General features: G+C 41.0%; 1 protein-coding gene across 1 annotated transcript in view; it reads right to left on the minus strand.

Moving 5' to 3' along the window:
- Window positions 1–25,794, minus strand: part of NSUN7 (NOP2/Sun RNA methyltransferase family member 7) — a 164,597-nt gene that overhangs the window by 26,803 nt on the left and 112,000 nt on the right. Inside the window, exons 5-6 of the mRNA XM_073608536.1 lie at window positions 25,234–25,386; window positions 24,169–24,352 (exon numbers count right to left, since the gene is read on the minus strand). Of these exons, the coding sequence (XP_073464637.1) occupies window positions 24,169–24,352; window positions 25,234–25,386 (337 nt within the window). The remainder of the gene's footprint in view (window positions 1–24,168; window positions 24,353–25,233; window positions 25,387–25,794) is intronic.

The following is a 25,794-nucleotide window of genomic DNA, read 5'->3' on the forward strand; positions in this document are numbered from 1 at the left end:
GCTGCAGGTTGAAGGAAGCATTGCAACTTCATAACGATTCTCAATAAGAAATGTGTCAGGCATTTGTGAATTTATGAGATGATGGGGGCATGCAATGCTAGGCAATTGGTTTGTATGTCAAGGAAAGGGACCTATCATTACATTACTGTATTTGTCATGCCCCTGAGTATAGAAGGAGCCAAGAACACAGGTTGAGAGGTAAAAAACAAATTGTTTTCAGTGCTCAATACTCTTTCCAATGCTTTATCAGATTAGGACACCTACAAAATCAGGCCTTCTGGGTCCCAGCCACACTTACTGCTACAAGGATTGTCTCTTCTTGATTATAAATTGTTTAAAAGCCAATGCCGTGTACACACGAGCGGAATGCCCAACAGAAAAAGTCCAGAGCTTTTCATCGTATATTCCGATTGTGTGTATGCCCCATATGACTTTTTACGTCGAAAATTCTGACGGACCTAGAAAGAGAACATGTTCTAAATTTTTCAGACGGAACCAATTCCTATCGGGAAAACCGCTCGTCTGCATGCTGTTCCGACATACCAAAAACGACGCATGCTCTGAAGCAAGTACGAGACGGAAGCTATTGCCTCCTGGCTATTGAACTTCCATTTTCTAGTCCCAACGTACGTGTTGTACGTCACCGCGTTCTGGATGGTCGGAATTTGGTGTGACCGTGTGTATGCAAGACAGCTTGAGCGGAATTCCTTCGGAAAAACCTTCAGAGTTTATTCCGAAGGGAAAACTGGTCGTGTGTACAGGGCATAAGTCCAAATGTTTTTCTTTCTTAGGTGTCTGCAGAGCAATGTCAGACTCCTGCAGACACTGCCTAGAGCTCTCTGCCCGTACCTCAGTATAGGCATACAGTTCTGGAGCGCAGTGTAAATGAACTACAAGCATGCTGCTAAGCATGCCCACAGTTCATTCAAACTACAAGTCCATCTGCCACAATGGCAAACAAGGCTTGTAGTTATTCACAGATCCTTGTGAATGAATGACACGGCTGTGCCATACTGATTTTAAATTGTGACAGTGGAAGCAAAAAGAAGAACCAGTGGGGCATCGGGGTGTAAGCAGGGGGTGCTAACTAGTAACATGTTACACTTTAAATACCAAAGGTGAACTTATCCTTTAATTATAATAAATAATTATAATAAATACAGTTTCCAAAAAAAATTATCATTTCGCTGTACAGTATATTGTGACATGACAGGTATTTTTTGTGCAGGTTTGTAAAGTTACTGAAAGGTCCGCCTTTAAAGTGATTGTAAGGGCTGTTTTTTTTTGTTTTTTGTTTTTTTTAAATAACAAACATACCATACTTACCTCCACTGTGCAGCTCCTTTTGCACAGAGTGGCCCCGAACCTCGTCTTCTGGGGTCCTCCAGCGGCTTTCGCGGCTCCTCCCCACATTAGATAACCCCCTAGGAGAAGAGCTCTCCCGGGGGGGTTACCTTGTGGGCTCGCTTCCGAGTTCATCATTCGGCATTCATAGCCGCCGAATGTATGACTCGGCCCTGCCCCCCCCCGCGTCATTGGATTTGATTGACAGCAGCGGGAGCCAATGGTTGTGCTGCTATCAATCTATCCAATCAAGATCCGGGAACCCAGGCAGAGGGACAGTGCGTCCCCGCTGGGTCAACTTTCAGGGCTGAGGTTAGAAGAACGGGGGGCTGGGGGGGCGGCCACTGCCAGGTGTTTTTTTTTTTTTTTTTTCATAGGATGCATTAAGGTGAAAAAACACAATGGTTTACAACCCCTTTAAGGAATACAAAGTAAGGCTGATTCCTATATATGGCACTAGAATCTGGTGTTTTTAGAGTTTTATTAATGCAGATGAGCTGTATAAATATTAATATGTATAGAATTCCAGATAGCAGTTCTTCTGATAAATGATGCATCATCTTTCTGCTCTTTTACTGAGGTGCTTAAGATTGCTATTTATGTTGCATCCTCATTTGTTATCTGCTTGTTTTTTTCTTGTAAAGCTGTAACACTTGCAAATAAAATTGGATTTAAATTTTTTCTGCTCTGCATTTACTTTGCATAGCTTCCCATAAAAAATGGAATTGCCGAGGGAAGCAAGGAAGGTAAGCGCTACAATAACTTATCATAGAGTGTGGGTGAGGGGTGATCTAAACCCAAAACCAAAAATGTATATATTGCAGTTTACTAGTCCTTATGCTGGCCATACACTATACAGAAAATCGGCCGAACCCATTTTCGAAAAAAGAACGTTCGTTAATGACCGCAAACGATCACGCCATCAGGTAAGTAAAGATTTTCGATCGTTAAATCGTTTATGAACAGCAATGTATCGTTTTTTCGTTCGTTTTTTTAATTTATAAAAGGAAGTGTCAAAATGTGTTTGACCTCTGTACTGTGGCTTCCTGTGTTTGACGAGGAGCAACATACGTTCGTGCGTACGTCGGAACGAACCCTCTACCTACAATATGGATGTGGATGAAAGGACCATTGGCATAGTCATGCTTGGAGTGATGGCTATACAACAAGCAGAGGAACCCATAATCAAAAGGCGAAGGTTATGGATTAAAGAGTGGCTGAAGAACCGGGATGACTTCTCTCATATGAGATTGGTTCGAGAGCTCAAGGAAAACAATCCAGATGACTATCGGAACTATCTGAGGATGCCTGATGAGTCCTTTCAGCTCTTATTGAGTAAAGTGTCACCCCTTATTACCAAAAAAGACACAGTCTTAAGACCAAGCATCCCAGCAGAGCAGAGACTGGTAGCAACACTTCGCTTTCTGGCAACTGGCCGAAGTTATGAAGATTTAAAGTTCACTACCGGAATCTCTGCCCAGTCACTTGGCCGCATCATACCAGAGACCTGCCAAGCCATTATAAAGATCATGCAAGAGGAATACCTAAAGGTAATGACACACTGCTTTTATTTTGAACTCTCAAACACTGTACAGCTTGCTTTGTTTAACTTTGATTTTAGAAGCTCTAAACATATCAGTAAACTCAAACTAGTTCATAACATGTCAAACTGACAAACATAACATATTTAAACCCAAATGTATGTTATTCACAAAGATGTGTACTGATAATCATGTCCCCAGTTGCTTTGTTGACGATCCTGCTGTGGGAATGGTACGTGCCACTGATGCATTTGTTGAGGTACTTGCAATGATTGTGGGTGTGTGGTTTGCAATGATTGTGGGTGTGTGGTTTGCAATGATTGTGGGTGTGTGGTTTGCAATGATTGTGGGTGTGTGGTTTGCAATGATTGTGGGTGTGTGGTTTTGTGCTCAGCTTAGTGTGTATTTGTGGTCAGCTCCCCCCTTAACCCTTTATTAAGAAGTTGAATGAGTAATGGTTCCAGTAATTGTTTTTGGTCTTCTGACATCCTGCGCATTTTCTTTGCTGCAAATGCACCCAGGTCATCACATTCATCCTTCTTCTGATTTAACGCTGCAGATGCTTGTAGTAGAAAGTTGCCTGTTGCATCTTGCTTTGTCTTTCTCTTTTTGGTAATGCTTACTGGTGGTGATGTGACAGTTTGTGTTTCACTGCCAAATAGATCCTGTATAATAAAGCCAATTGTTATAATTTTTGGACAATTAAGCCTTAAAATTTTTTTTAACATTTATTTTTATCTTTGCACAGCTGCCATCATCTGTGGAGGAATGGAAATTAACTGCCAAACAATTTGAAGACTATTGGAATTTTCCAAACTGTGGTGGTGCCATAGACGGCAAACATGTTCGGATAATACCCCCAGCAAACTCTGGCTCATTCTTCTACAATTATAAAGGCTACTTTAGTATTGTCCTAATGGCAATTGTCAATGCCAAGTATGAATTTATTTTTGTTGACATAGGGAAAAATGGCAGAAATTCGGATGGGGGAATAATAGAGAAGACCTCTTTTTTCCAGCACTTAAAAAATGGACTTCTACATCTCCCATCCCAAGAGGACACAGTTGAAGGTCTCAACTTCTCATTTGTTGCCGATGACGCGTTTGCGTTATCTGAGCATATTTAAAACCTTTTGCCCTCAAAAACCTGACACCTGAGCAAAAAATTTTTAATTATAGGTTATCTCGTGCTAGACGAGTAGTTGAAAACGCATTCGGTATTATGGCCAACCGTTTTAGAATATTTCACACAGCAATAAATGTAGCCCCCCAAAAATTGACACAATAGTCCATAGTTGCTGTGTGTTACACAATTTCTTACGGCGTACTAGCTCCATGTACATGCCCCAATCCCAGTTGGACCGGGAAGATACTTTGTCTGGGGATTAACGTAATAAAAAATATAAATATGTGGCGCTAGTCTAAATTAGCCGCTCATCATATCTCACCAAAGAAATTGTATATGCACAGCTCTGCACTACTGTCACTTTTATGCACTTGATCACTTTCTGTACACTTATGTGATATTGATTTGCACATTTTGTTATTTATTATTGCATGGTATTTATTCTTCAGCATTATATTTATTTATTTTGTAATTTTATTCTTACGCATCATGGTGAGGAAAATTTAGCACAATTCATGACACAGCTTGAGGAACCATTGTTGAATTCCCATTAGTACCACTTAATATTTTTGGCCACATTTCTTTACTTAGTCTGATTGAGGAACTCATTATTTATAGGATGATTTAATGTGAGGATTATGTTATGTTCATTAGTATTTAATATTTTGGCTGTTTTAGCTGCCCCCTAATGGGAGAAGATATCATTATTTGTTGTGCATTAAGGAAACATTGAGATTTCTTTGGTGAGATATGATGAGCGGCTAATTTAGACTAGCGCCACATATTTATATTTTTTATTACGTTACTCCTTAGGGTGGGTGAGACCACCTCTTATGTTGGCAGCTTCTCTAATTTTTGTACCCTTGATCTGTTGAGAACGTGGTTGTGCGCAGTAGTTTTCTATTATTTCTACTTTGTCTGGGGATGTCACGCCTGGTGAGTGGCGTAATGACACCGAAGGCTTATTAAACCTAGGCCGTGCCCCACCACGTCTCTCCAGTCAAGTCGCTCGCCAGAGTCGCATTGGTTATATGCACTATTTTCTGGGTCCTGGAGCAGTAGATTGGCAAAACAATGTCTAAATGCTATGTCAATTTGAGTGGCTGCATTTATATATTATTTCATTACTAAATACAGATGTCATGTAAGATTTTTCTTTAAATAAAAAAAATTACCAAGTTACATGTGCTTTGATTTTTGTATGTATTCTCTTCAATTTTTAGTTTCAGATGTGTATAATAAAACATAATATTCTGACTTTACCTGACTGTCTGCCATTTCGTCAAATGTTCCATCTTCTTCATCTCCTGAAATATTCTCACTGATACTGTCTAAACTTGACACAGAGGGTCGTGCTTCCTCCTGGTCAGTCAGAAAACGTAGACTCTCGAAATACCACAGGCATGGCACATATACTTCATCTGCACCTGCACCAGATCTTTTGGATTCATTAATTTTATTTAATTCTTTTTTGAAGATCGTACGCAGATTGGCAATTTTTTTGGTCACATAGTATATATCTGCTTTTGCATACACAACAGTGCATAGTTCCACTAATTTAGTATACGCTTCTTTACGTTTTTGACGATCTGAGTAGACTTTGGAGCGTACTTTCCATAGACATGGAAGGTCTCGGTACATTTCAATGAATTGTGGCAGGAAATGTGGTGATGTAAATTTGTCCACCACTGCTCCTGTAATTATAAAAAATGCTGCATTGTTCAGTTGCCAAACTACACCTAACAATTAATACCCTATAACTATTGTACTGGTCTGCTTACCTTCAGTTCTTCAAAATCTTCTGTGTATTGGCCCGTGTAATCCTTTTGTCTGGTCAGTGGCAAGACAACGTTCTGTTCAGTGTGTGTTAAGCACCATACACACGATGGGACCTTGTACAAACTTTCCCGTTGTTTTTTTTTTGAAAAAGGGCCTTGTCTCTCTGAACTTGTATTGCATGCAGACGGTCTGACGTTTAGGCAACAAACACGAACGTAGTGACGTTACAACGTACGGATGAAACTTCCAAAGAAGACGTTAAATTCTTCGGCGTCACGCTTCGGGCTCCCTCTGCTAATTTCTAATTATTATACGTTTGGTCAGTGCAGATTCGTGCGTTACTTTGCGTTTACGACCGTTTGTAAAATTGTATGACAACCAGCCATGTTACACAATCCTAGGAGAGAGTGTGTTGTTTATGGGCTTGCAGTTCTTGCTGTGACTCTAGCCCGGTCCAGGAATAGTCAGAGTAGTAGGATGAGGATTATTTGGGCCAAAACTTGGCTACTTAATCGTGACCAATTTAGCCATATGCCCTTGCTGCGTGAGCTGCAGGAGAATAATCCAAATGATTCTCTGAATTATCTCCGGATGACGGACTCCTGCTTTCAGCAACTATTGTCCTTGCTGTCCCCCTATATCATGAAGCAGGACACCTGCATGAGGGCTGCTATTCCAGCAGAGCAAAAGCTCATAGCTACCTTACGTTATTTGGCGACAGGGAGGGGTCCCCAGGATATCAAGTTTACCACTTGGATCTCTCACAAGGCTCTGGGAGAGATTATTCCTGAGACATGTAGTGCTATTATCCAAGTCCTGCAGAAGGACTATATTCGTGTAATTTTTTGTATTTAATATCACCTTCGTGTTTTTCTAAAGTATTTTATAAATTTATTATTCCATCCTTCCCATTTTTGTAATATGCTGTGAATGAATGCCCTCTTTCTCCTCATGCATGCTGTAACTTTTTGGTGGCCTACATGCATATTTTCCTTCACTAACCTCCCCAGCATGCTACCCTTGGCCCACACACACCTACCCTAGTAACTTAAAAGTGTATTTTTTTCTGCTTCATTTTTAGGTTTACCACAAACACCCCCTAAAATGTGTCCCAATCTTATTCCTGTCCTATAAATTCATGCAGAGTGCAAGATTCCCTTTTTGGTTGTGCAAATACTTATCCCCCCCCCCCCCCTAAAAAAACACCCAAAAAACAGTCAACCGATACAGCTACTCTATCTGCTGATTTTGCAAAACACATACATAGTATACCTTATTTTTTTAGGTAAGATTGCTGCCTAAATTCTCCAAAGCATGTAGTGCAAGGGCCTGCAAGATTACCTTCAAAAGGTCAAAATGATACGTTCGTTATGATGAATTTAGCATTATGAGGGGCTCACACCATCCCTGTGCTGTGCTGACTTCCTGTGTTTATAACTTTATCATAACGAATAATCCTAATTAACGAACATTGTTATTATTTTGTCCGATGTATGTCAAAATGTGTGTAGATTTGAACAATGTGCCTTCTGATTTACGGATTTGCCCACTTCTTACCAGGCCACTGGCCTGACAATGTTCTAAAGATAGATGGTCGGGCGGAGCCAGCGCGCGGCATGTGAGGAGGGAAAGCTCTGAGCTCCGTTCACAGATATCTGATCCTGAGCTGATCCTGGAGCAGAGGCACCCCAATTCTTAGCAGACTCTAAGGGGATGTGTGCAGGGACCCCCCGGGAACCTTCGGGGATGGTTAAATACGGCCCCCCCTGGCCCAAAACGGCAGGAGAAAGACTGGCGCGATATGCCTGGGGATCCCAAAATGGCGCCGGCTCACAGGAGGAGGAAGAATGGCCGCCGCTACAGAGGACTGAGGAGAGCCCACAACAGCAGCCTTCCACACCGATTAGGGTGAGTCCTAAACCCCACAGAGGTGGATCACTGAGAAGGGGGAGATCCTTAGACAGGCTGCAGGATGTCAGGGGCAGACCAGCAGTGGAAGTGGAGAGGGAGGAGGAACCGTCCCTGGCTCAGATTATGGATGCAATACAGGGCTGCCAAACTAAACTGATTGATCATTTTGAAGGCCTCAAGATGGAGTTTTCTTTTCTAAAACATGACATGCAGAAACTAAGGGAAAAAGCGCAAGTTTCAGATCGTCGCATTGCCTCTCTAGAAGATGTTGTCAGGCCGTTGGATACGGCTGCACAGGTGACAAAAAAGACCCTGTCTGAGCACACTTTAAAGATGGCCGACATGGAAGACCGCATGAGAAGGAACAACATAAGATTAGTGGGGTTCCCTGAAGGGGTGGAAGGAAGGCGAGTTGAAGAATTTCTAGAACACTGGCTGACTGATCACATGGAACCTAGCACTTTTACGAAGCTATTCGCCATTGAAAGGGCGCACCGTGTTCCAGGCCGAGCCCCACCGAAAGGAGCCCCTCCCAGGTCTATGATAGCGAAGGTACTCCACTTTCGAGACCGTGAGAATATATTACGTGCGGCCAGGACTGGCCCTGAACTATCGTTTGATGGCTATCGAATATCAGTCTATCCTGACTTCTCTGCGGCTACACAGAAGCAAAGGGCCTCTTTTCAACCTGTAAAGAAAAGATTGAGAGACCTCAACTTGATCTACAGTATGCTGTATCCTGCTAAATTGCGCGTAGTAGAAAATGGAAAAACATATTTTTTTACAAACCCCGTTGAAGCTTCGGAATGGCTAGATACACGTGGAAATCGCAGGGGTAAATCGGCCTCTCGTTCACCATGATCCCCACCCCACCGGAAAGAACAGGGAGTGACAGGCAAGATGGGCTAGGGATGATATCTCTCACTATCTTTCTGGATTACCCTACCACTGATGTGATGAATACTGTTTTTTTTTCTCGGTCTTCTTATTTTTATTCTCCATACGATGCGTTTGAGCCTTCTAGGAAAGCCTTGTAGTTGATTAAAGTTCATCTGTCTGGAAAACTATTCTACCAGCTCTCCCTTCAGGCAGCCCTTGATATACAGATACTACCATGGAGAACTTTTGCTATTGAACCACTTGATGCTGCTTTGTGCCTCTGGTTTGATGATGAGTCTGTGAACTGCTCTAAAGGAAGATATATTGGACACGAACAGAGTTGATTTTCCTATCCGGATAGCAGGAAAGTGTGTTTTTTTATTATTTTTTTTTTCTTCTCTTTTTTCCAAAGGGAACTGTTTTTTTGCTCAAGAGCTCCGGTGAAGGAACTGGTTTTATGCGACAGTTTTAAGTCGCATCTCTGCTGCCTATTTTTTTGACTCAGGTTATGGGAAAAAAGTACCTAGCAAGTTGGGGCTGGGTGCAGGGAGGGGGGAGGGGAGGTTTTTTTCTGTTTACTGGGGAAGTGATGTTTACATTTGTCTGGGATGGTCTGCACTCGGGGCATTTAGTCATGCATACTGTGATTTCTATCTGTGGGAGGAGAGGTTTGGAGCCCTGCTGTCTTCGCTGTGTTCTCTATTTCAGATGGAGAATGACCCCCAAATTTCTTTATTTATTTTTTCTAGCTCACTTACACTATGGAGGTAAAGCTTAACATCTTGGCCTGGAATGTCAGAGGCCTGAATGCAAAATTCAAACGATCGCTAGTATTTGACTACATTAAAAAGTACAAACCCCATATAATATTATTCCAGGAAACACATCTTCAGGGCTCCAGGCTTCTTTCTCTTAAGAGGGCTCATATAGCTGGAGCTTATCATGCCAGCTACTCCTCATATGCAAGGGGGGTGTCCACGTTGGTAACTAAAGCTCTCCCCATAACTATACAAGCTGTTCGCACTGACACTAAGGGGCGATATGTTATCCTGGTGCTAAAGGTGATGAATACATTGCTAACAATTGTAAATGTTTATGTTCCTCCTCCTTTCTCAGTAATCCATCTAGATGACATGATGCAAGCTACTTATGAGGTGGCAGAAGGGAGAATATTTCTTTTGGGGGATTTTAATTCTGTGGCTGTACCAACTTTGGATAGATTGGGGGGTAAAGCTGATACACCAAACCCCCTTGCAGGGTGGATGTCTACTCATGGGTTGAAGGATGTCTGGCGGTTCCATCATCCTGAGGTGCGGGAGTACTCCTGCTATTCGGAAACGCACAAAACTCTTTCCAGAATAGACACTATCCTGTCGGAGGGGGAGGGAATCAGTATGGTCAATAAGGTCTCCTACCTACCCAGAGCAATATCTGACCACTCTCCGATGTTATTGGAACTTAATTTAGGACTGAAACCGGGTATGCGCCTCTGGAAGATGGAGGCGAGTTGGCTTCAGGAGGAGTATATAATAATTAAGTGCTCCGAGGCCATTAAACAGTTCTGGGTAGAAAATGGTAGTTTTGGAACTCCTCCTCTTCAGTGGGAGGCTTTTAAGGCCACATTAAGGGGAGTGTTTATAGCGGAGGTTCATGGGTTTAAGAAGCAATTAGCTTCCACTATACAGAGTAAGGAAACAGAGGTGATTTCTGCAGAGGCAGAATATATTAGGGACCCCACTAGTGAGAGGTTGCTGATTTCACGCATGCGAACCAGGGAGTACAAGACGCTCCTTACGGAACGCACCACAAAACTTGGCCTAGCCCAACGCAGGCGTCTATTTGAATTTGGCGACAAGAATGGCAGGCTTCTGGCATACTTGGCGCGTCCGGATTATGTGCCGGTACATATTCAGTCAATATATGATAATTGTAGGCTGGACATAGTGGATTCGGCTGAAATTTTAAAAATCTTTGTCCAATTCTATACTGAATTATACAAATCTTGTACTCCTCGGGGGACAGCGGAGTTACTGACTTATATAAATGACATTGATCTCCCTACGCTAACCTTGGAAGACAGAAACACACTGGAAACTGACATTACGGTGGAGGAGGTGGAGAAGGCAATTGCCTCCTTCCCGCCAAGGAAATCCCCGGGGTTGGACGGTCTCCCATCCGAGTGGTATTATACCTTTCGATATGGATTAGCCCCTCGGTTACTAAAGGTGTTTGATGCGGCGAAGTCGGACGGTAGACTACCTCCGTCAATGCGAGAGGCCTTGGTGGTCCTGATCCCCAAAGGGGGGAAGGATCCCCGAGAATGTGACTCCTACCGGCCGATTTCGTTGATGAACGTTGACACAAAAATTCTGGCCAAAGTTCTTGCAAGTAGATTACAAACGGTCATCACGAAGCTAGTCAACGCAGATCAAACAGGATTTATACAGGGCCGCTGTGCACATATGAATATTAGAAGACTCTTCTTAAACCTCCAGACAACTCACGACAACTCTGGGACCAGAATGGTGGCTTCTTTAGACACTAAGAAGGCCTTTGACTCTGTGGAGTGGCCTTATCTATTTCACCTCCTGGAGTCATTTGGCTTTGGCCCCATTTTTGTTTCATGGGTACGGCTCTTATATACGGATCCCTTGATTAGACTAAGGATCAATGGCATTATCTCGGACCCTTTCCCAATATTCCGGGGCACTAGGCAGGGGTGTCCCCTTTCGCCCCTCCTATTTGCCCTGGCAATTGAGCCTCTGGCAGTCAAATTAAGATCCACCACAGCTTTAACTGGACTGAGGATTGGGGAATTTGAGGAAAGAGTGTCTCTGTATGCAGATGACATGCTGCTATACCTGCAGGACCCGGGACCTTCACTCTCGACAGCCTTTCAATTGATACAGGATTTCGGGGATTACTCTGGTTTCCGTATAAATTGGAAGAAATCCTCTCTATTCCCTATTGATAAAGAAGTGGTGGTTCCTTCGGATTGTCCTATCCCACTATCCACCTCTTTCAGGTACTTGGGGGTGGAGGTCCAGCTTCCCATTTCTAGGTATCTGGAAAATAACCTGTCACCCATTGTGGGAAATTTTCGAGAGAGGGTACAGAGATGGAGGAACCTGCCGCTTAGTTTGTTGGGCAGGATAAATCTATTTAAAATGATTTTCCTGCCCAAGTTTCTTTACATTCTCTCGAACTCCCCTGTTTTTGTGCCGTTACGGATATTTAAACATATTGACACAATTGTTGTGGGGTTACTCTGGGGGGCCAAAGCGCCTAGAGTGTCCCTGGCAATACTAAAACTTCCGGTCACAATGGGAGGGTTGGCACTTCCAGATTTGCGCTCATATTTTATGGCTTCCCAATTAGTTTTCTTGCACTGGAGAATGTTCCCACAGGAACCCAATGCCACTACCTTGCTTGAGGCGGCATTGGCTACCTCTCAGGAAACACTCCTGAATATACTCTATAGAAAGGGCATTCCGGGAAGGAAGATAGGATCAGTCCTGGCACTTCCTGGGAAAGTATTTCACATATGTTCCCAATGGCGAAAAGATACGCCATTGGCAATGTCCCCGAATAGTCCGCTATGGTACAACGAGTCCCTGGGGGAATTTTTGAAACTACCAGATGGGCAAAAAACCTGGGCGAAATTTGGTATTAAATACCTACATCAGATTTGTCAGAACGATCGGCTGGCCACCTTTGATCAATTGAGAGTCCAGTTTAATGTACCCAAAACATGGGCGTATCGATATATGCAGTTGACACATGCAGCGAGAGTGCAGTTTGGGGGGGATACAATTTTGGTCCAGAATACGGATTTGGAGAAGGCTGTGATGGACCCCGAACCATCGGGGCGAATCTCTAGATATTATGGGGGGGTGGGACCAGGAATAAAGACAATGACAGCTAGAGCCAAGCAGCGATGGGTAGTGGTTGTCCCGGAGTTGTCGGAAGAGCAGTGGCAGGAGGTACTAGATACGTATGTGGTGACTGTTATCTCCTCCACAGACAAAATGATTCAGTTTAGGTACCTCCATCAACAATATTATACTCCTGTTAGACTATACCACATGCAAAGAAAAGAAACAGCCCTCTGTCATAAGTGCAGGGAGACAGAGGGAACTTTCATACATATGGTTTGGGAGTGTAGGAAGGTAAGGCCACTGTGGTCGCAAGTAACTGAATTTATTTGCGATAAATTCGCCTTACCCAACATTTGCTCACCTTTACGTTGTCTCCTGGGGGTCTTTGACCAGGAAGAGATGAATACATATACTAAGTTATTCCTTAGGATCCTATATTTCGGGGTGCGGAAACTTATTGCTAGACGCTGGATTTATGAAGAACAGCTGACATTGGGAATGTGGATAAAAATAGTTAATGCGGATATCCTGATGTACAAAATGACATATGAAGCTAGGGGAGCTCCCAAAAAATTTAGGAAGGTTTGGTTTAGATGGGTGGATTCGAAAAACACATTGGATGAAGGAGAGACATTGAATGGGAGACAGTAAGGGCTGCTGTTTTTATATTCTCAATTCCCTAATGGTGAGGGGAGGGGGGAGTGGGTTCCCTTTTTCTCTTGCGGAGTTTGGAACATGTGTTTTTTTTTCTTGACTAGTTTGGGAAGCACCGAGTGCGGACATCTCAGGGGGGAAATGAGTTTGGTTTCACTGTTACGGGAGGTTCTCCTCTCCTTTTTCTTATTTTTTCTTTCTCTATTAGAGCGGGGGGGGGGGGGGGGGGGGGTTCTCCCCTCTCTTTGCTGGTTCTTTGTTGTTATAAAGAAAATGCACAATTATATTGGAAAAAAAAGAGAAAGAGACGGATTTATTCATTTGTGATAAAAACTGTGATGAACATATAATTTTTTACTTATGTCTGGTTGGAAATTGTAATCCTAAACCATTGTACTGTCTCTTTATTATTTTATTATGATATGTGCGCAATAAAAATTCTTTCCAAAAAAAAAAAAAAAAAGATAGATGGTCAGGCAAAATAATAATTAATTTTTCATGCATTTAGCTCTCATGGAAGTGTAGAGGTTTACTTGTCAAAACCAGCTACCAATTCAACTCCCCCCCCCTTAAAGTTTAGGAATGTGCCACCAGAGGGGGTGAGGGAGCATATAATTTGAATTTAGCCTTTTTTGGATGTTGGGATGAATGGACGCCACTCTGACGGAGATGTGATGATACGTACTGAATTTTAGGATCGTATACAAAAAGGGACCTTAATTTTTCCAAATGCTCTGGACAATATTGAGGTACTAAATTTTGTCTTTGGGGCAGATGAGGCTACATTGCCTCAGAGAAAAGTGATGAGCCTTTTTCCCGACCAGCTCAATAGGCTGTGATGCCAGCTATGGCAAGTGCATGTGCTGGTTTGGGCTCCCAGAATGCCCGTCTTGTCAGTGAACAATATATGGACTACTTTTTTACTTGCTGATTAATTATTTTACTTCCAAATAAAATGAGATTTTCAAGGAAATACTGTTGTCTGTTTACTAGCTTTGCAAATAGCCTTGATCTTTTTAATTTTTGCCACTAGTGCAAACCAACCTGATGTGCAACATGAGGTGACAATCTCACTTTGAGCTAACTATTATATTGTGCTGTGTCTCAGCTACACACATTTTAGAGTACACTGTCAATGTAACCACAGCAACTTAACAAATATACTGGTATTGAGCACTGAAATAAAAAAACACACATTGTTTTTTTTCAAAAATGTTTTTATATGTGCACATTCCTGTGCGTTTTTTTCTTTGTACAAACAGGCATATTATCAAACTGAACTTGTATGACAACCACGAACTTACAAAGTTCAACATTAGCAAAATATGTAAATTTTTTTGGGAATTTTTTTTTTATATTTTTTTTATATTTTGTGTGTAATTATTTTTTGATAATAATTTTTTTTTTTTTTTTAATTTTTATATCATTATTTTTTTTTCATTTTTTTGGTCATTATTTTTTTTGGAAAATTTTGTTGATTAGTTTAGAAAATTTAAAAAAAATTTTTTTTTTTTTTTTGAATTAACAAACAGAAACAATAATTTGGACATAATCATGCAGCAGGAAATGAAGAACATGATAGATGTTTATGGACGTCAAAAGTGTTTAGATTCTACCCAAAACATCTATCATGTCCTTCATTTCCTGCTGCATTGTGTTAAGACGAGCTCTCATGGCATCTATTTCGCCATTCCATAACATGATCTGAGCTATGAGCCTTTGGGCGCTGTCTGCTGTAAAGTGGTCAGGTGGCTCTTCCACAACCAGAACATCACCTAAAAAAGTGAGAAAAACATGTATTTAGAAATATGCAGGCATACATAGATTACCTGAAGCTGGGGTGTCAGACACTCACCTGGTGAGGTACAGGCTCCCACTTCCCCCACCTCTCTTTCATCATGTGTGATGCTGGTGCTGGGTTCAGGTTGGGGGTCCCGGCGATGTTGTGGCTCCCGGCCATGTTGTGGCTCCCGGCGAGGTTGTGGCTCCCGGAGATGTTGGTGGTCCCGGCGAGGTTGGGGGTCCTGTTGACCCTGTTGTCTGCGTCTTTGATTCCCTATGAACAATTAAAAAAAGGTATACTTAGCACACAGATATTTATGGCCCGAAATAGGAATATGAAACATTGCTTTCAAGTGGTGTACAATTGTCTGTTTAGGAAGAGAACCAAGTTGAAGACATGAAACCGAGCCCTTTCTTTGATGGCCTTCTCCATCCAGCCTACCCTACCGCATTTGGGTTGCACGCAATATCTATGCTTCTTGGTTGTTAACCATTTTATTGCTCTCTCTATGTATTTAATATTGTGAAATAAAAAGTTTTTAATTTGACATTCTTTTCTCTTATTCACCTGGAATACTTTAGCACCGCTATAATCCCCTGTCCCTTTACTCATTGGTTATGATTAAAAAGACCTTTGACCCCAAATTCAATACTTACCTTTTTGTGCCAAGTTTTTATGGTGTCCCACACTAGTGCTCCTGAGTCCAGATGTGTAACCAGCTGCTGTGTCCTCTCCTTACATTCCACTGAATCTATTTATCAATTAATTAAAATTTCAAAGACATCTAGACAACAATGTCTTTTAAATTCGTTCAATCACATAAATGATCATGACCAAAACAGTCATAAGCCTATATCAGTTTAAAAAAGTCGTATTCATTGGCAAACGATCACTGTTGGTCTTTACGAACGTTATTTCCTACCCGCGAACGTTATTTAACACCTACGAACATTCAGTATAACAGTCCAGAAAAGCACATGGAGAAGCAGGCAAGTGAAGAATCATAAATGGGACACACAAGTACTTACTTTTTCGAAGTTCCTTCCTTATTTTGAGGTACTGATCTGGCTCCCTGTTTTTCAAGTCAGACCAGCGCTTCCTCAGCTGGTCCTTCTTTCTATGGACCCCAAACTTCTGCTCCAAGGCCTTCACCACATCAGTCAGGATTTTGTCCTTTACCAAATTGGGATGGGCATATGGGCCATGTTTCCCATCGTAATCTTGCTTTTTCAAGATTGAAACCATCTCCACCATCTCCTCAAATGACATGTTGGTGGCCTTCCTGGATCTGTATTCTGACACATGTGTCTCCGCCATGTTTGCTCCTCACTACGCACCGAAGAGAAAAGGGGCGGGCAATATTCAAGAAAAAGAACGTCAGGGGCAGAATTTCAGGCATGCGCCGTCTATGCCAAGTTAACACGCGGTACGAACGAATGCGTGATGCCGTTCGGGTAGCGGAGTTTTCACGCCTAGATAGTGTATATCAATCGAACGAGCGTGTGATGTAAGATTACGTTCTGTTTGTGTGCGAGACAAAGGCAATCCGAGAGTCCCCGCGAAAAGAAGCTGGTTCAAAATTCTGTCGCTACCGTTCATAATTTTTAATGACATTTTTTAATTTGAAATGTCATTTTGCTCTCTGACTGTTTTAAACAGGGGAAACATGCGCCCCTTTACAGGCATACTATAGACACCCCCCCATGGTACTAAATTTAAAGGAATATTACACTTTTATTGTTTGACTTTATTCATTATTAAAATCACTGTTCATGAAAAAATGGGTGTTTTGTAAACTTTTCTGTCCATTCATACATGTCTCCTGGGGCAGGACCCAGGTCACCAAACACTTTTTTTGGCAATACCATGAATATAAGCCTTTAAAATTACCACTTATAATTATTCATGTTCAACTCCATTAGACTTTAATGGTGTTCACGTGTTAAAATCAATTTTTGGCCTGTTCAAATGTTCTGTTGCAAAACTAACAGGGGGGTGTTGGTCTCATCCCTAATGGCAATTAGCTTGCATATTATCTCTTAAAATGATCACTTTGGAATTCTACCATAGACTTTTATAGGTTGGCAAATTAGAAAATGTTGTATGGGGCACACTGCAAACAGCCCCCCCCCCCACCCCCCCACAGCTGCCCTACTGTCAATGCAGCGTGACCTGTGCCACATACAGCATGACCTGTGCCCAATACAGCCTGGTCTGCCTGTGCACCATACAGCCCCACCTATGCTGAGGAAGAGGCAAGCTACTAAGATCAGCAGAGAGCAGGATTGGCCACTGTACTAGCTTTCATTTGAATTTCTCCTCTTCCCGGGGCTCATCACATAGCCCCACCTCTTGGCCCGATGCCTTTGATGACGTCACATGTCCCGCATTGGATCGGCGTTCTATCAAATGCACTGGCCCAAAAGGTGGAGCTATGTGACGTGAGCCCCGGGAACACTGGAAGTCCTAATGAAAGCTCTTACATCGGGCAATTCAGCTCTGCTGATACAGACAGCTCGCCTCTTCCTTTCCTCTCTCTTCCTCTGGCTGGTAGACTGTGCCGGCGGTGCTCTTATCCTCACTGGGCCCCACTCGGCTGCGGGCCCCATAGCGCCCGCATGGGTCAATATGGTGGTAGTTACGACCCTGAATGCATAGTAATTTTTTTGGGTTCAAAAAGTGAGTCCCATATCAATAGACAGCAGTGGCCAAAAAGGATTAGGACAAGAATGAGAAATGCTGGAGTCAGAATGATCTTCTTTCCTATTTGGACACATTACAAATTAAAAAGTCATGACATGAAAATTGTTGATGAATGATGTCCAAAAATTAAAATGATGTTGTTTTTACACACACAGGAACTTTAGAGCCAAGAAGAGCCTGGGCCCAGCAGCCAGACAACAACTGAGTGCAGGATCCCTCCCCTGCGTCCTCCCAAAAAAAGGGCCAGGAAGAGCCAACATCTGGATGAGGCCACAGCTGAGTTCTTAACTAGGGCTACCTCTCTGATAAACACAGCACCCGATAGTGCTGAAGGGTTTGGCAGTTTTAATGCTAGTAAGCTCCGTGAGCTTGACGCAGATCAAAGGGAGCTATGTGAGGCTCTAATCATCCAGCTCTTCAGCAAGGCCAGGAAACAAGAGCTAACCACTAAATCTCATGTGTGTCATTTGAACAACACTCCTCCACAACAAACCTACCCACCCCAGCAAGCCCACCCACCTGAGCAGCATGGTGGTCAGTGGCAAAAGCAGCCCCAAGGATCCACAACAAGGCCACTGGTGTGGGGAGTTTAGGGGCTAATAATTTAGCAGGTTGAATTTTTTGATTTCAGTATGATTTAATAAGATATATTTTTTCTTTTGATGTGTATCGTTTGCTCTTTTTCTTTTGAAATTCTAATTTTTAATTGTGAGGACAGAGAACATGTCTAATAATTTTGTAAGTTTATTTATGTTGTGAATGCACAATAAGCAAAATGGCCTTAAAAAAAAAAACAAAAAAAAGGATTGATATCACTAGAACACAAATCCTAACTAAAATATGTTTGTCTGTACTCTGTCAGTATAACCAGCAAAGCAGATTTATTCTTAAGCCATTAAAAATTCGTGATGGTCCTTGCTTCCGACCATGCGTGTTTGTACTTTGGACTAAAGTCCGATGGTATTTTGTGCACACACGATCGGAGTTTTGTTGACAGAAAGTTTGTCCGTTCGTAGCCAACAAAAGTCCAAATTAAAAAATAATTTGTCCGATGGAGCGTACACACGGTCAGATGTTGCTCCAGAACTGCTAATTTGCATGTTTGTTGTCAAAAAGTCCGATCGTGTGTGCGGGCCTTTATATAGTTGGTGTTGACGATTGGTCATGACGTTTGGACGCGAACGTATTTGACACGAATATTTCCCTTCCGGGTTAAATTATTTTCAACCATGCGCAGTAGCAACCATTCGTTTTTTCACGGACAAAGAACGCATTAAACTTGCAATTTATCGTACGTTCGGCAGAAAATTTCCAAACTTGCCGTTCGTTTTTTTTCCACAAAAACGTCACAAACGATTATCGATTTGTGCCCATTAACTTGCCGAAAAACGAACGAAGTGTCTATATGAACGATTTTTCGGCCGATTTTCTGTATAGTGTATGGCCAGCATTAGATGCGCTAGCTGCATTTGTTTTCTTTTTTTTTTCCTTTTCTCTTTATTTCACCTGGTTGCCCTGTAAATAACACACTTCCTGTCTTTGGGTGGCTACATTCACTACCCCCTGTATCTACAGAGGGAGCCATATTTGACATCCAGGCTGGGTTTTAAATATGTCGGTCTTCGTTCATCTGTATTACATGGGAAATGGGGAGATTAGTAGATTACGGGAGAAAGAAAACATTTCTTTTGCTAACAGTTTATCACACAGGAAGTGATAAGAACAATGCACATCTGGCAAAGATGAACAGGTATTTTCTGAACTTGCTGAACATTTTTTTGCCAGACAAGAAAAACCTATGCAGTCACCACATCTAAGGACTGCAATGCAATACATTTTTGTTCTTGGGTTTAGTTATCTTTTAAATCAAGGAAGAGTTGATGGCCAAAATTTCCTCCCACAGTTCACTTTTCTTGCTCCTTTTCACCATTGCCACCTTTGCAAAACCTCCCCAGTTCAAACGTATATATCAAGTTGTACCTTCTAGAAAGGGATTACTATCTGATATTTATAACTTTTCTTCTTATCACATTCGATTCCCTAAACATCAATACATGAAAAAGAGGCAGCCGCACTTGGGCTATAAACATCCCACTGCCACCCGGCAAAATAACTGGAGCCTTGTGAGTAGAACCTACATCTGCATGCTATACAACGAAAACATATATATAATGTACAGTGCCTTGAAAAAATATTCATACCCCTTGAAATTTCCCACATTTTTTCATGGTACAACCAAAAACGTAAATGTGTTTTATTGGGATTTTACTTCTCAGCCAAATTAAAAAGGTACAAACCATGAAGCTCCTATCAATCAGAATACACAACATCCTCAAAAATATAACAATATTTGCGACCCCTGGATCCAAATCAACACATCACTAAAGAAATGGCGAACTTCATCCCTGTCAACTCCTCCTCATGGTTGGACACATATCTCCTCCCTTATGCTTCCTCTTTTTCTCTCTTCTTTCTCCTCCTCATTTCTATCTTCCTTCAGCATTCTTGGCTTGTCTCTCTGGCAGCAGTACCATACATGTCTCACCAAGACCCAAAATATACCTTCATTCTCTTTACGTTTTGAATATGTTTCAGCATGTAATCGATATATAGACAAGCTTATGTTATTTATGGACATGAGTGATCTGGAATTTGTGATCTTCCCTTAATTGCTTGACATCCTCTATGCATCTTGTGGTCCCTAACGCTTCATCAGTTGGGCTAGTATCTTTCCTTTTATGGTTCCATTTTCCTTGTCTACTACTAAGTCGAGTACCTTATACTTGATCAAAACTGCTATCACTGTATAAATAAGAATGCAGTGTCGGATGATAAAACAGTATTACAAGTGTATGTAATATATATGTTTACAATAATGTAAAATATATATATAATTGATCATGATCAGATAAAAAACATCCAGTGAAAAAAAGTCCATACGTGATTATTATGTTAGAAAAAATACGTGCATATTAAAACACAAAATGTGACAACAAAAAGTTCATAAGTGAAGGTGTCCCAACGAAAAAAATTTCCAGTACAGGACCCTGGGTCTGTGTTCTCCACCACTTGTGCTGCCGTCACCTTTCAATAAACAATGGAGGCTTGCCAGAAAGCCTGCGACACTGTACCTTCTAAGTTTGTATGTCTTTCTGGAAATGAAAAACGCATTTAAAAAGCAATTATACTCACTACTAACTATGGCAAGATGTTTCTTTGAGTCTGTTAAGTCTTGGGAGTAAAAGCAATGGCTACTAGTTGGCCACAATAAGTCTTTGTATTAGTCAAAATGGCACACTACTTGGTGAAATATTTTCTGGACAACTGAGCAGGGTTGTTATTTCCTTTTATAATTGTCACTTTTAGACTTTTGAGGAGTTACATTGATATTATCAGAGGTATTTTAACAAACTGTTAAATCTGTTAGCTAGTTACAATACGTTTAACTTGCCAATTTATAAAATGCATTGAATAAATGCCAGAAGTGACATGCAGGCAGTAAAAGGGGGTCTGTAACTTTGCTCCCAAGACATAAACCTGTTAATGTCTCTGCAGACAATACAGTACGTGGTCTACGCATATCTTCTGTCTTTATGATGGTTACCATGGTGACTTATTATACTCCTACACTATCTCTGCCCATGCAGCACTCAAAGTAAAAAACGCTCACAGAAAGGCAATATATTTCATGTTGGCATTGTCCTTCTAGGGATTAAAAGATCAAGCTCCCAAACTGGGCAGCTTCTGTTTCCAGTGATAAACAGCCTGACATAAACATGTTGCTGAGCAACCCTCTCACTGATGCACTGATATTGTGCCTCTGTGTTCACAATCCTGAGAGTGGACAATAGAGTTATAAATCACACACACTCTTCTGGGAGCTCTGCAGCTTTTATGTGCGGTTTCCTAAACTAGAGGACAAAAATGCTTCCAAGACAAATATCACTGTCTGGCAGCCCACATTCGCTGAGTAGGGAATGACGCATGACCATTTGGGTTGCCTAATCAATCGTTTTATGGTTACTAATTGTTTAGCTGCACTCATGCACTTGTAAATGTAATCCTTTTTTATCAAAGACCAGTATAACTATTTTCAACATAATCACCTCTGCACTTGATTCCTTTTTTGTGTCAACACCACAAACAAAGTCTGTGTCACTGTCAGTGGAAGACATAAAGGGCCCTCGCCCAGGGTTCTGGCTCTCTTGAAGAGCTAAACACCTGGAAACCTTAAGCTGTCCTGGTTAACTCAAATACAAACTAGCTATGGAAAGTATTTTTTAAAGTGTGTGTCTGGCCAAAACCTTTTTATTTTTAAAGATTTGAGTTGAGGGGGAAGGATTAGTGTCAAGCTTATTGCTTTAGATAGAGAAAGCACCAGGAACAAAGGTTCTTAAAGTGGAACGTCACTCGCTCAATCAACACTGACTACTTTTAATCCTTATGCTACTAGCATTAGTAAATTATTATTATTATTATACAGGATTTATATAGCGCCAACAGTTTGCGCAGCGCTTTACAACATGAAGGCAGACAGTACACTTACAATACAAATCAATACAAGAGGGATCAGAGGGCCCTGCTCATCAGAGCTTACAATCTAGAAGGGAGGGTCAAGTGGAAACAAAAGGTAATGACTGTGGGGGATAAATGGATAGGAAAGCATATCATATTTGCTTGTTTTAAACGACTTTTTTACATTTCTTCAGTTACTTCCTGGTTTCCATGCCTAGGCAAATAATATCATACATCCCAGGAGTCTTCAGTAGAGGAGGATGAGAGGAGGGTTTTCTCAGCTAAGTACACCCTCTCCTGTCTGCATGCCTGAGCTAAGGGCAGATGGAATCCACAAAGTAAATGCTACATGAATCATCTGCCCTTACTCAAGATGGCCACAGCCATAAATGCTAGGGGGTGTTTCTCAAAGTGATTTCTCAACAAAATAAAGCATGGAGACATACAAAATACAGAATACTTTAATAATCCCAAGAGAAATTGGGAAATTGTTATGACACAGACACACTTAACAAAGACAACACAAGATCACAATAGACTGAACAAGATGCAAAACACAACAAAATTACGATAACAGCCATTAACACCAAATAAAAAAAATAAAACTACACTACAAATAAAACATCCATACAATTTTTACAACATAGAATAAATAACACAGATTAAAATAACAGGCAAACTACCAAATACAAATAATACACCACTTTCTCTAACGCCACCCCAGATAATAACCAATACAATACCAACATACTATAAAAACAAGACAAAATTCTGATCATAAACAACCAGATTGTTTATGATCCAGCCTCCAGTCCTCACAGAAAAGATTTATATATCTTGATCGCCACAGGCAAAAATGATTTCCTGTGTCGCTCTGTGGTGCATTGTGGGTGTAACAATCTGTAACTGATGGTACTCCACAGACTAACCAGCGTATTGTGAAGTGGGTGGGAGGAGTCGTCCAAGATAGAACGTAACTTGAACAACATTCTCCTCTCCAATAATGTTGTAAAAGACTCCGATTTCAATCCAACATCACTGGCCTTGCAAATCAGTTTGTTGTCTGTTGGACTCACACTGGACCCATATGAATGGATGGGCGAGTTTGCTTTAAATATGAAAAATTAATTAAACAGCATTTTTGGTTTGTGGTGCTCAGATGAAGTGTAGTTCCACTGTAAAGTAATATGCTGCCCCATTGCTGACAAAGACACCAATTGAAATCCTGTACTCCTGATTTCGATCAACTGATCCAGGAGCTATTTTCAGAGTCTACCTGACATTCAGAAATATTCAAAAGCTTTGATGAAGGGTAAGGGGTTTTAACCCCGAAACGTTGGCTGTCTCCTATAATGTCAATAAAATATATTTATGGACTCTTTCTGAACTTTTGTTCCTGGCATGTTCTCTAGCTGAAACACAAAACTTTACAATAGGGGCACTTATTCTGGGGACAAATGTCTAATAAGGTAATTCTCCTCACTTTGTAGAGATTTACACTCACTTCCTGTTGCATCTCTGGGACCAGAAGTGAAGGGAAATCTCCTCAACAGAACTCAGAGAGCAAAAAATAAACTGGCAGGGCTTTTAACCCTTTCCTACTCTATCCAAAACTGGAAAAAAGAGGTTTGTGTATAAATACATCTAGTTATGAATGAATGTACTGAAGGAGATAAAAAATAGTTACACCTGTTAACAGCAATTTTAGCGAATCAGTAAAACCATTCACTAAATGTACCTTAAAGGATATCTTCACCTTTAAGTATGGCATTCCTCTCCCACTCCTGATCACAATAGGCATTTACTGTATAATTCAGATACCAGATGAAGACTATCCACTGTGGTGTTGCCTAGAGCCTGCTGATTCCTATTTACTATTTACTAGTATGTCATTCATATGCCTAATACATACTTACAGCTTAACACACATGCTTTATACACAAGCCTTGTATACACATTAGCTTGCAACACAGGTACTACACATACATATGTACGCTTATCATAGTTTAGGCTTCTTGCCTTTATACAATTCCATATGTAATAAACGTTTGCATACCTGTAATACAGTCTTATAATCAATGAACATTTCCATACTGGTCAGCTCTTCTTTAAGATAAGTTGGAAACAAAAGCAAATCCTGGCAGTGCTCATCCAAGCAATACTTATATCCATCCAGGTCTGAGGGAGATTCCACCTGAGTGAATCCTTCTTTTTTCAACGTGTTTAATACCTCTGTGAGGCTAATTACAGAAATACAGTACAGCATTAAAACCAATTCTGAATAGAAAACAGATCACAATATTTGTTATAAATAACATTTCATTTTCAAGGATCTCTTCAAGTGCTGTATTTTTATGCCATTGATCACTAAAACGAAGACCTAATCTTGTGTTGATTATAAGATGTCTATCCACTGCTGAAGATTTTGATAGCTCCAAGCTAAGCTGTATCTGGAAAGAGGCAAAAGTAATCCCTGGACAATTACCGTAATTTCACAGCCATTTGCAGGAAGGCAGGCAAGTTATGTCTGGTACACACTAAAAGTTATTTTTTCCTTCAACCCCGTCCAACAGAAGCCGGCCAGACAGACCGACATACACACGGGCCAAATGTCGGCCATTTTTATTGAACTAGCCGATGTCTCCCGACATTTGGCATGTGTGTATGGGGCTTTAGGTAGTCAATACATAAGCAGCAAAAGTGAGCAATTCTGACAAAAAGTTGTGGAAAGGTGTATAGGAAAAACTTTTGACTGTTTCTGGACACAAAATAAGATTAATCTTTCATTTTCATTTTATCTAAAACTAACAATGTTGGGATGGGGAATGTTGTGCTAGGATGACATTACTAGTACGAGTAGTCTTAAACTGTCATATATCTTTGCTATTAAAAGGAATGCATAATAAAAAAAAAAGTTTACAAAAGAGAAAAACATGTAATGAAACTTTCAATTGAATTGTCAAAGAATGTAGTTATAGATGACTTTAAGGTGTTTAAGCCAAAACCTGGAAGGTACCACATCTTGCACATATCACATGACTCTAACTGGGTTATTTATTCTTATCACTCTGTGGTCAATTAAATGAGACACAAACAGGCATAAAGGAAAGCTTCTTCATACCTGACTTTGGCTGTATTGATCCAAGCATAGAGTGGTACCGTTGAAGCTCTTTGTTCCTGTTTCCGTACAGTCTCTGGTAATATATATTCAATGGTCGGAGCTGAATACTTAATTCGGCATTTTGCAAGGGCAGCAGCCAGTTTGGTTTTATAGCTAAATGAAGTAACATAAGACATTAACTACGGTATATTGTTTTCTTTTTCCTAGAATGTAATGCTTCTAAGCACAAGCCAATTGCTCCTTATGCTAAAACTAACCCTAAGGGACTAATTTACAAGATGAAATTGACTTTTGAAGAGTACAAGTTATTATCAGTAAAAATAAAGTTACAGAGAAAGAAACTACAGGTGGTGGATACTTTATTTGGTCTCTCAAGAGTTTTGTGTATTTGGGAAGTAACCTTTGCTGGCTACCATTGCAGTATAAGGCTACAGAAAAGTGGAAGCGGTAGGTATGACAACCATGTAGTGTATTCTGGAAACAGAGATGATAGCACAGAGGAACACTGGGGAGAAAAACCAATGTGGTATGAGGAGATTTTTATACTCAAAGTATTATCTC

Source organism: Aquarana catesbeiana, linkage group LG01 (genome assembly GCF_042186555.1).
Source record: "Aquarana catesbeiana isolate 2022-GZ linkage group LG01, ASM4218655v1, whole genome shotgun sequence".
NCBI classification, from domain to species: Eukaryota; Metazoa; Chordata; class Amphibia; order Anura; family Ranidae; genus Aquarana; species Aquarana catesbeiana.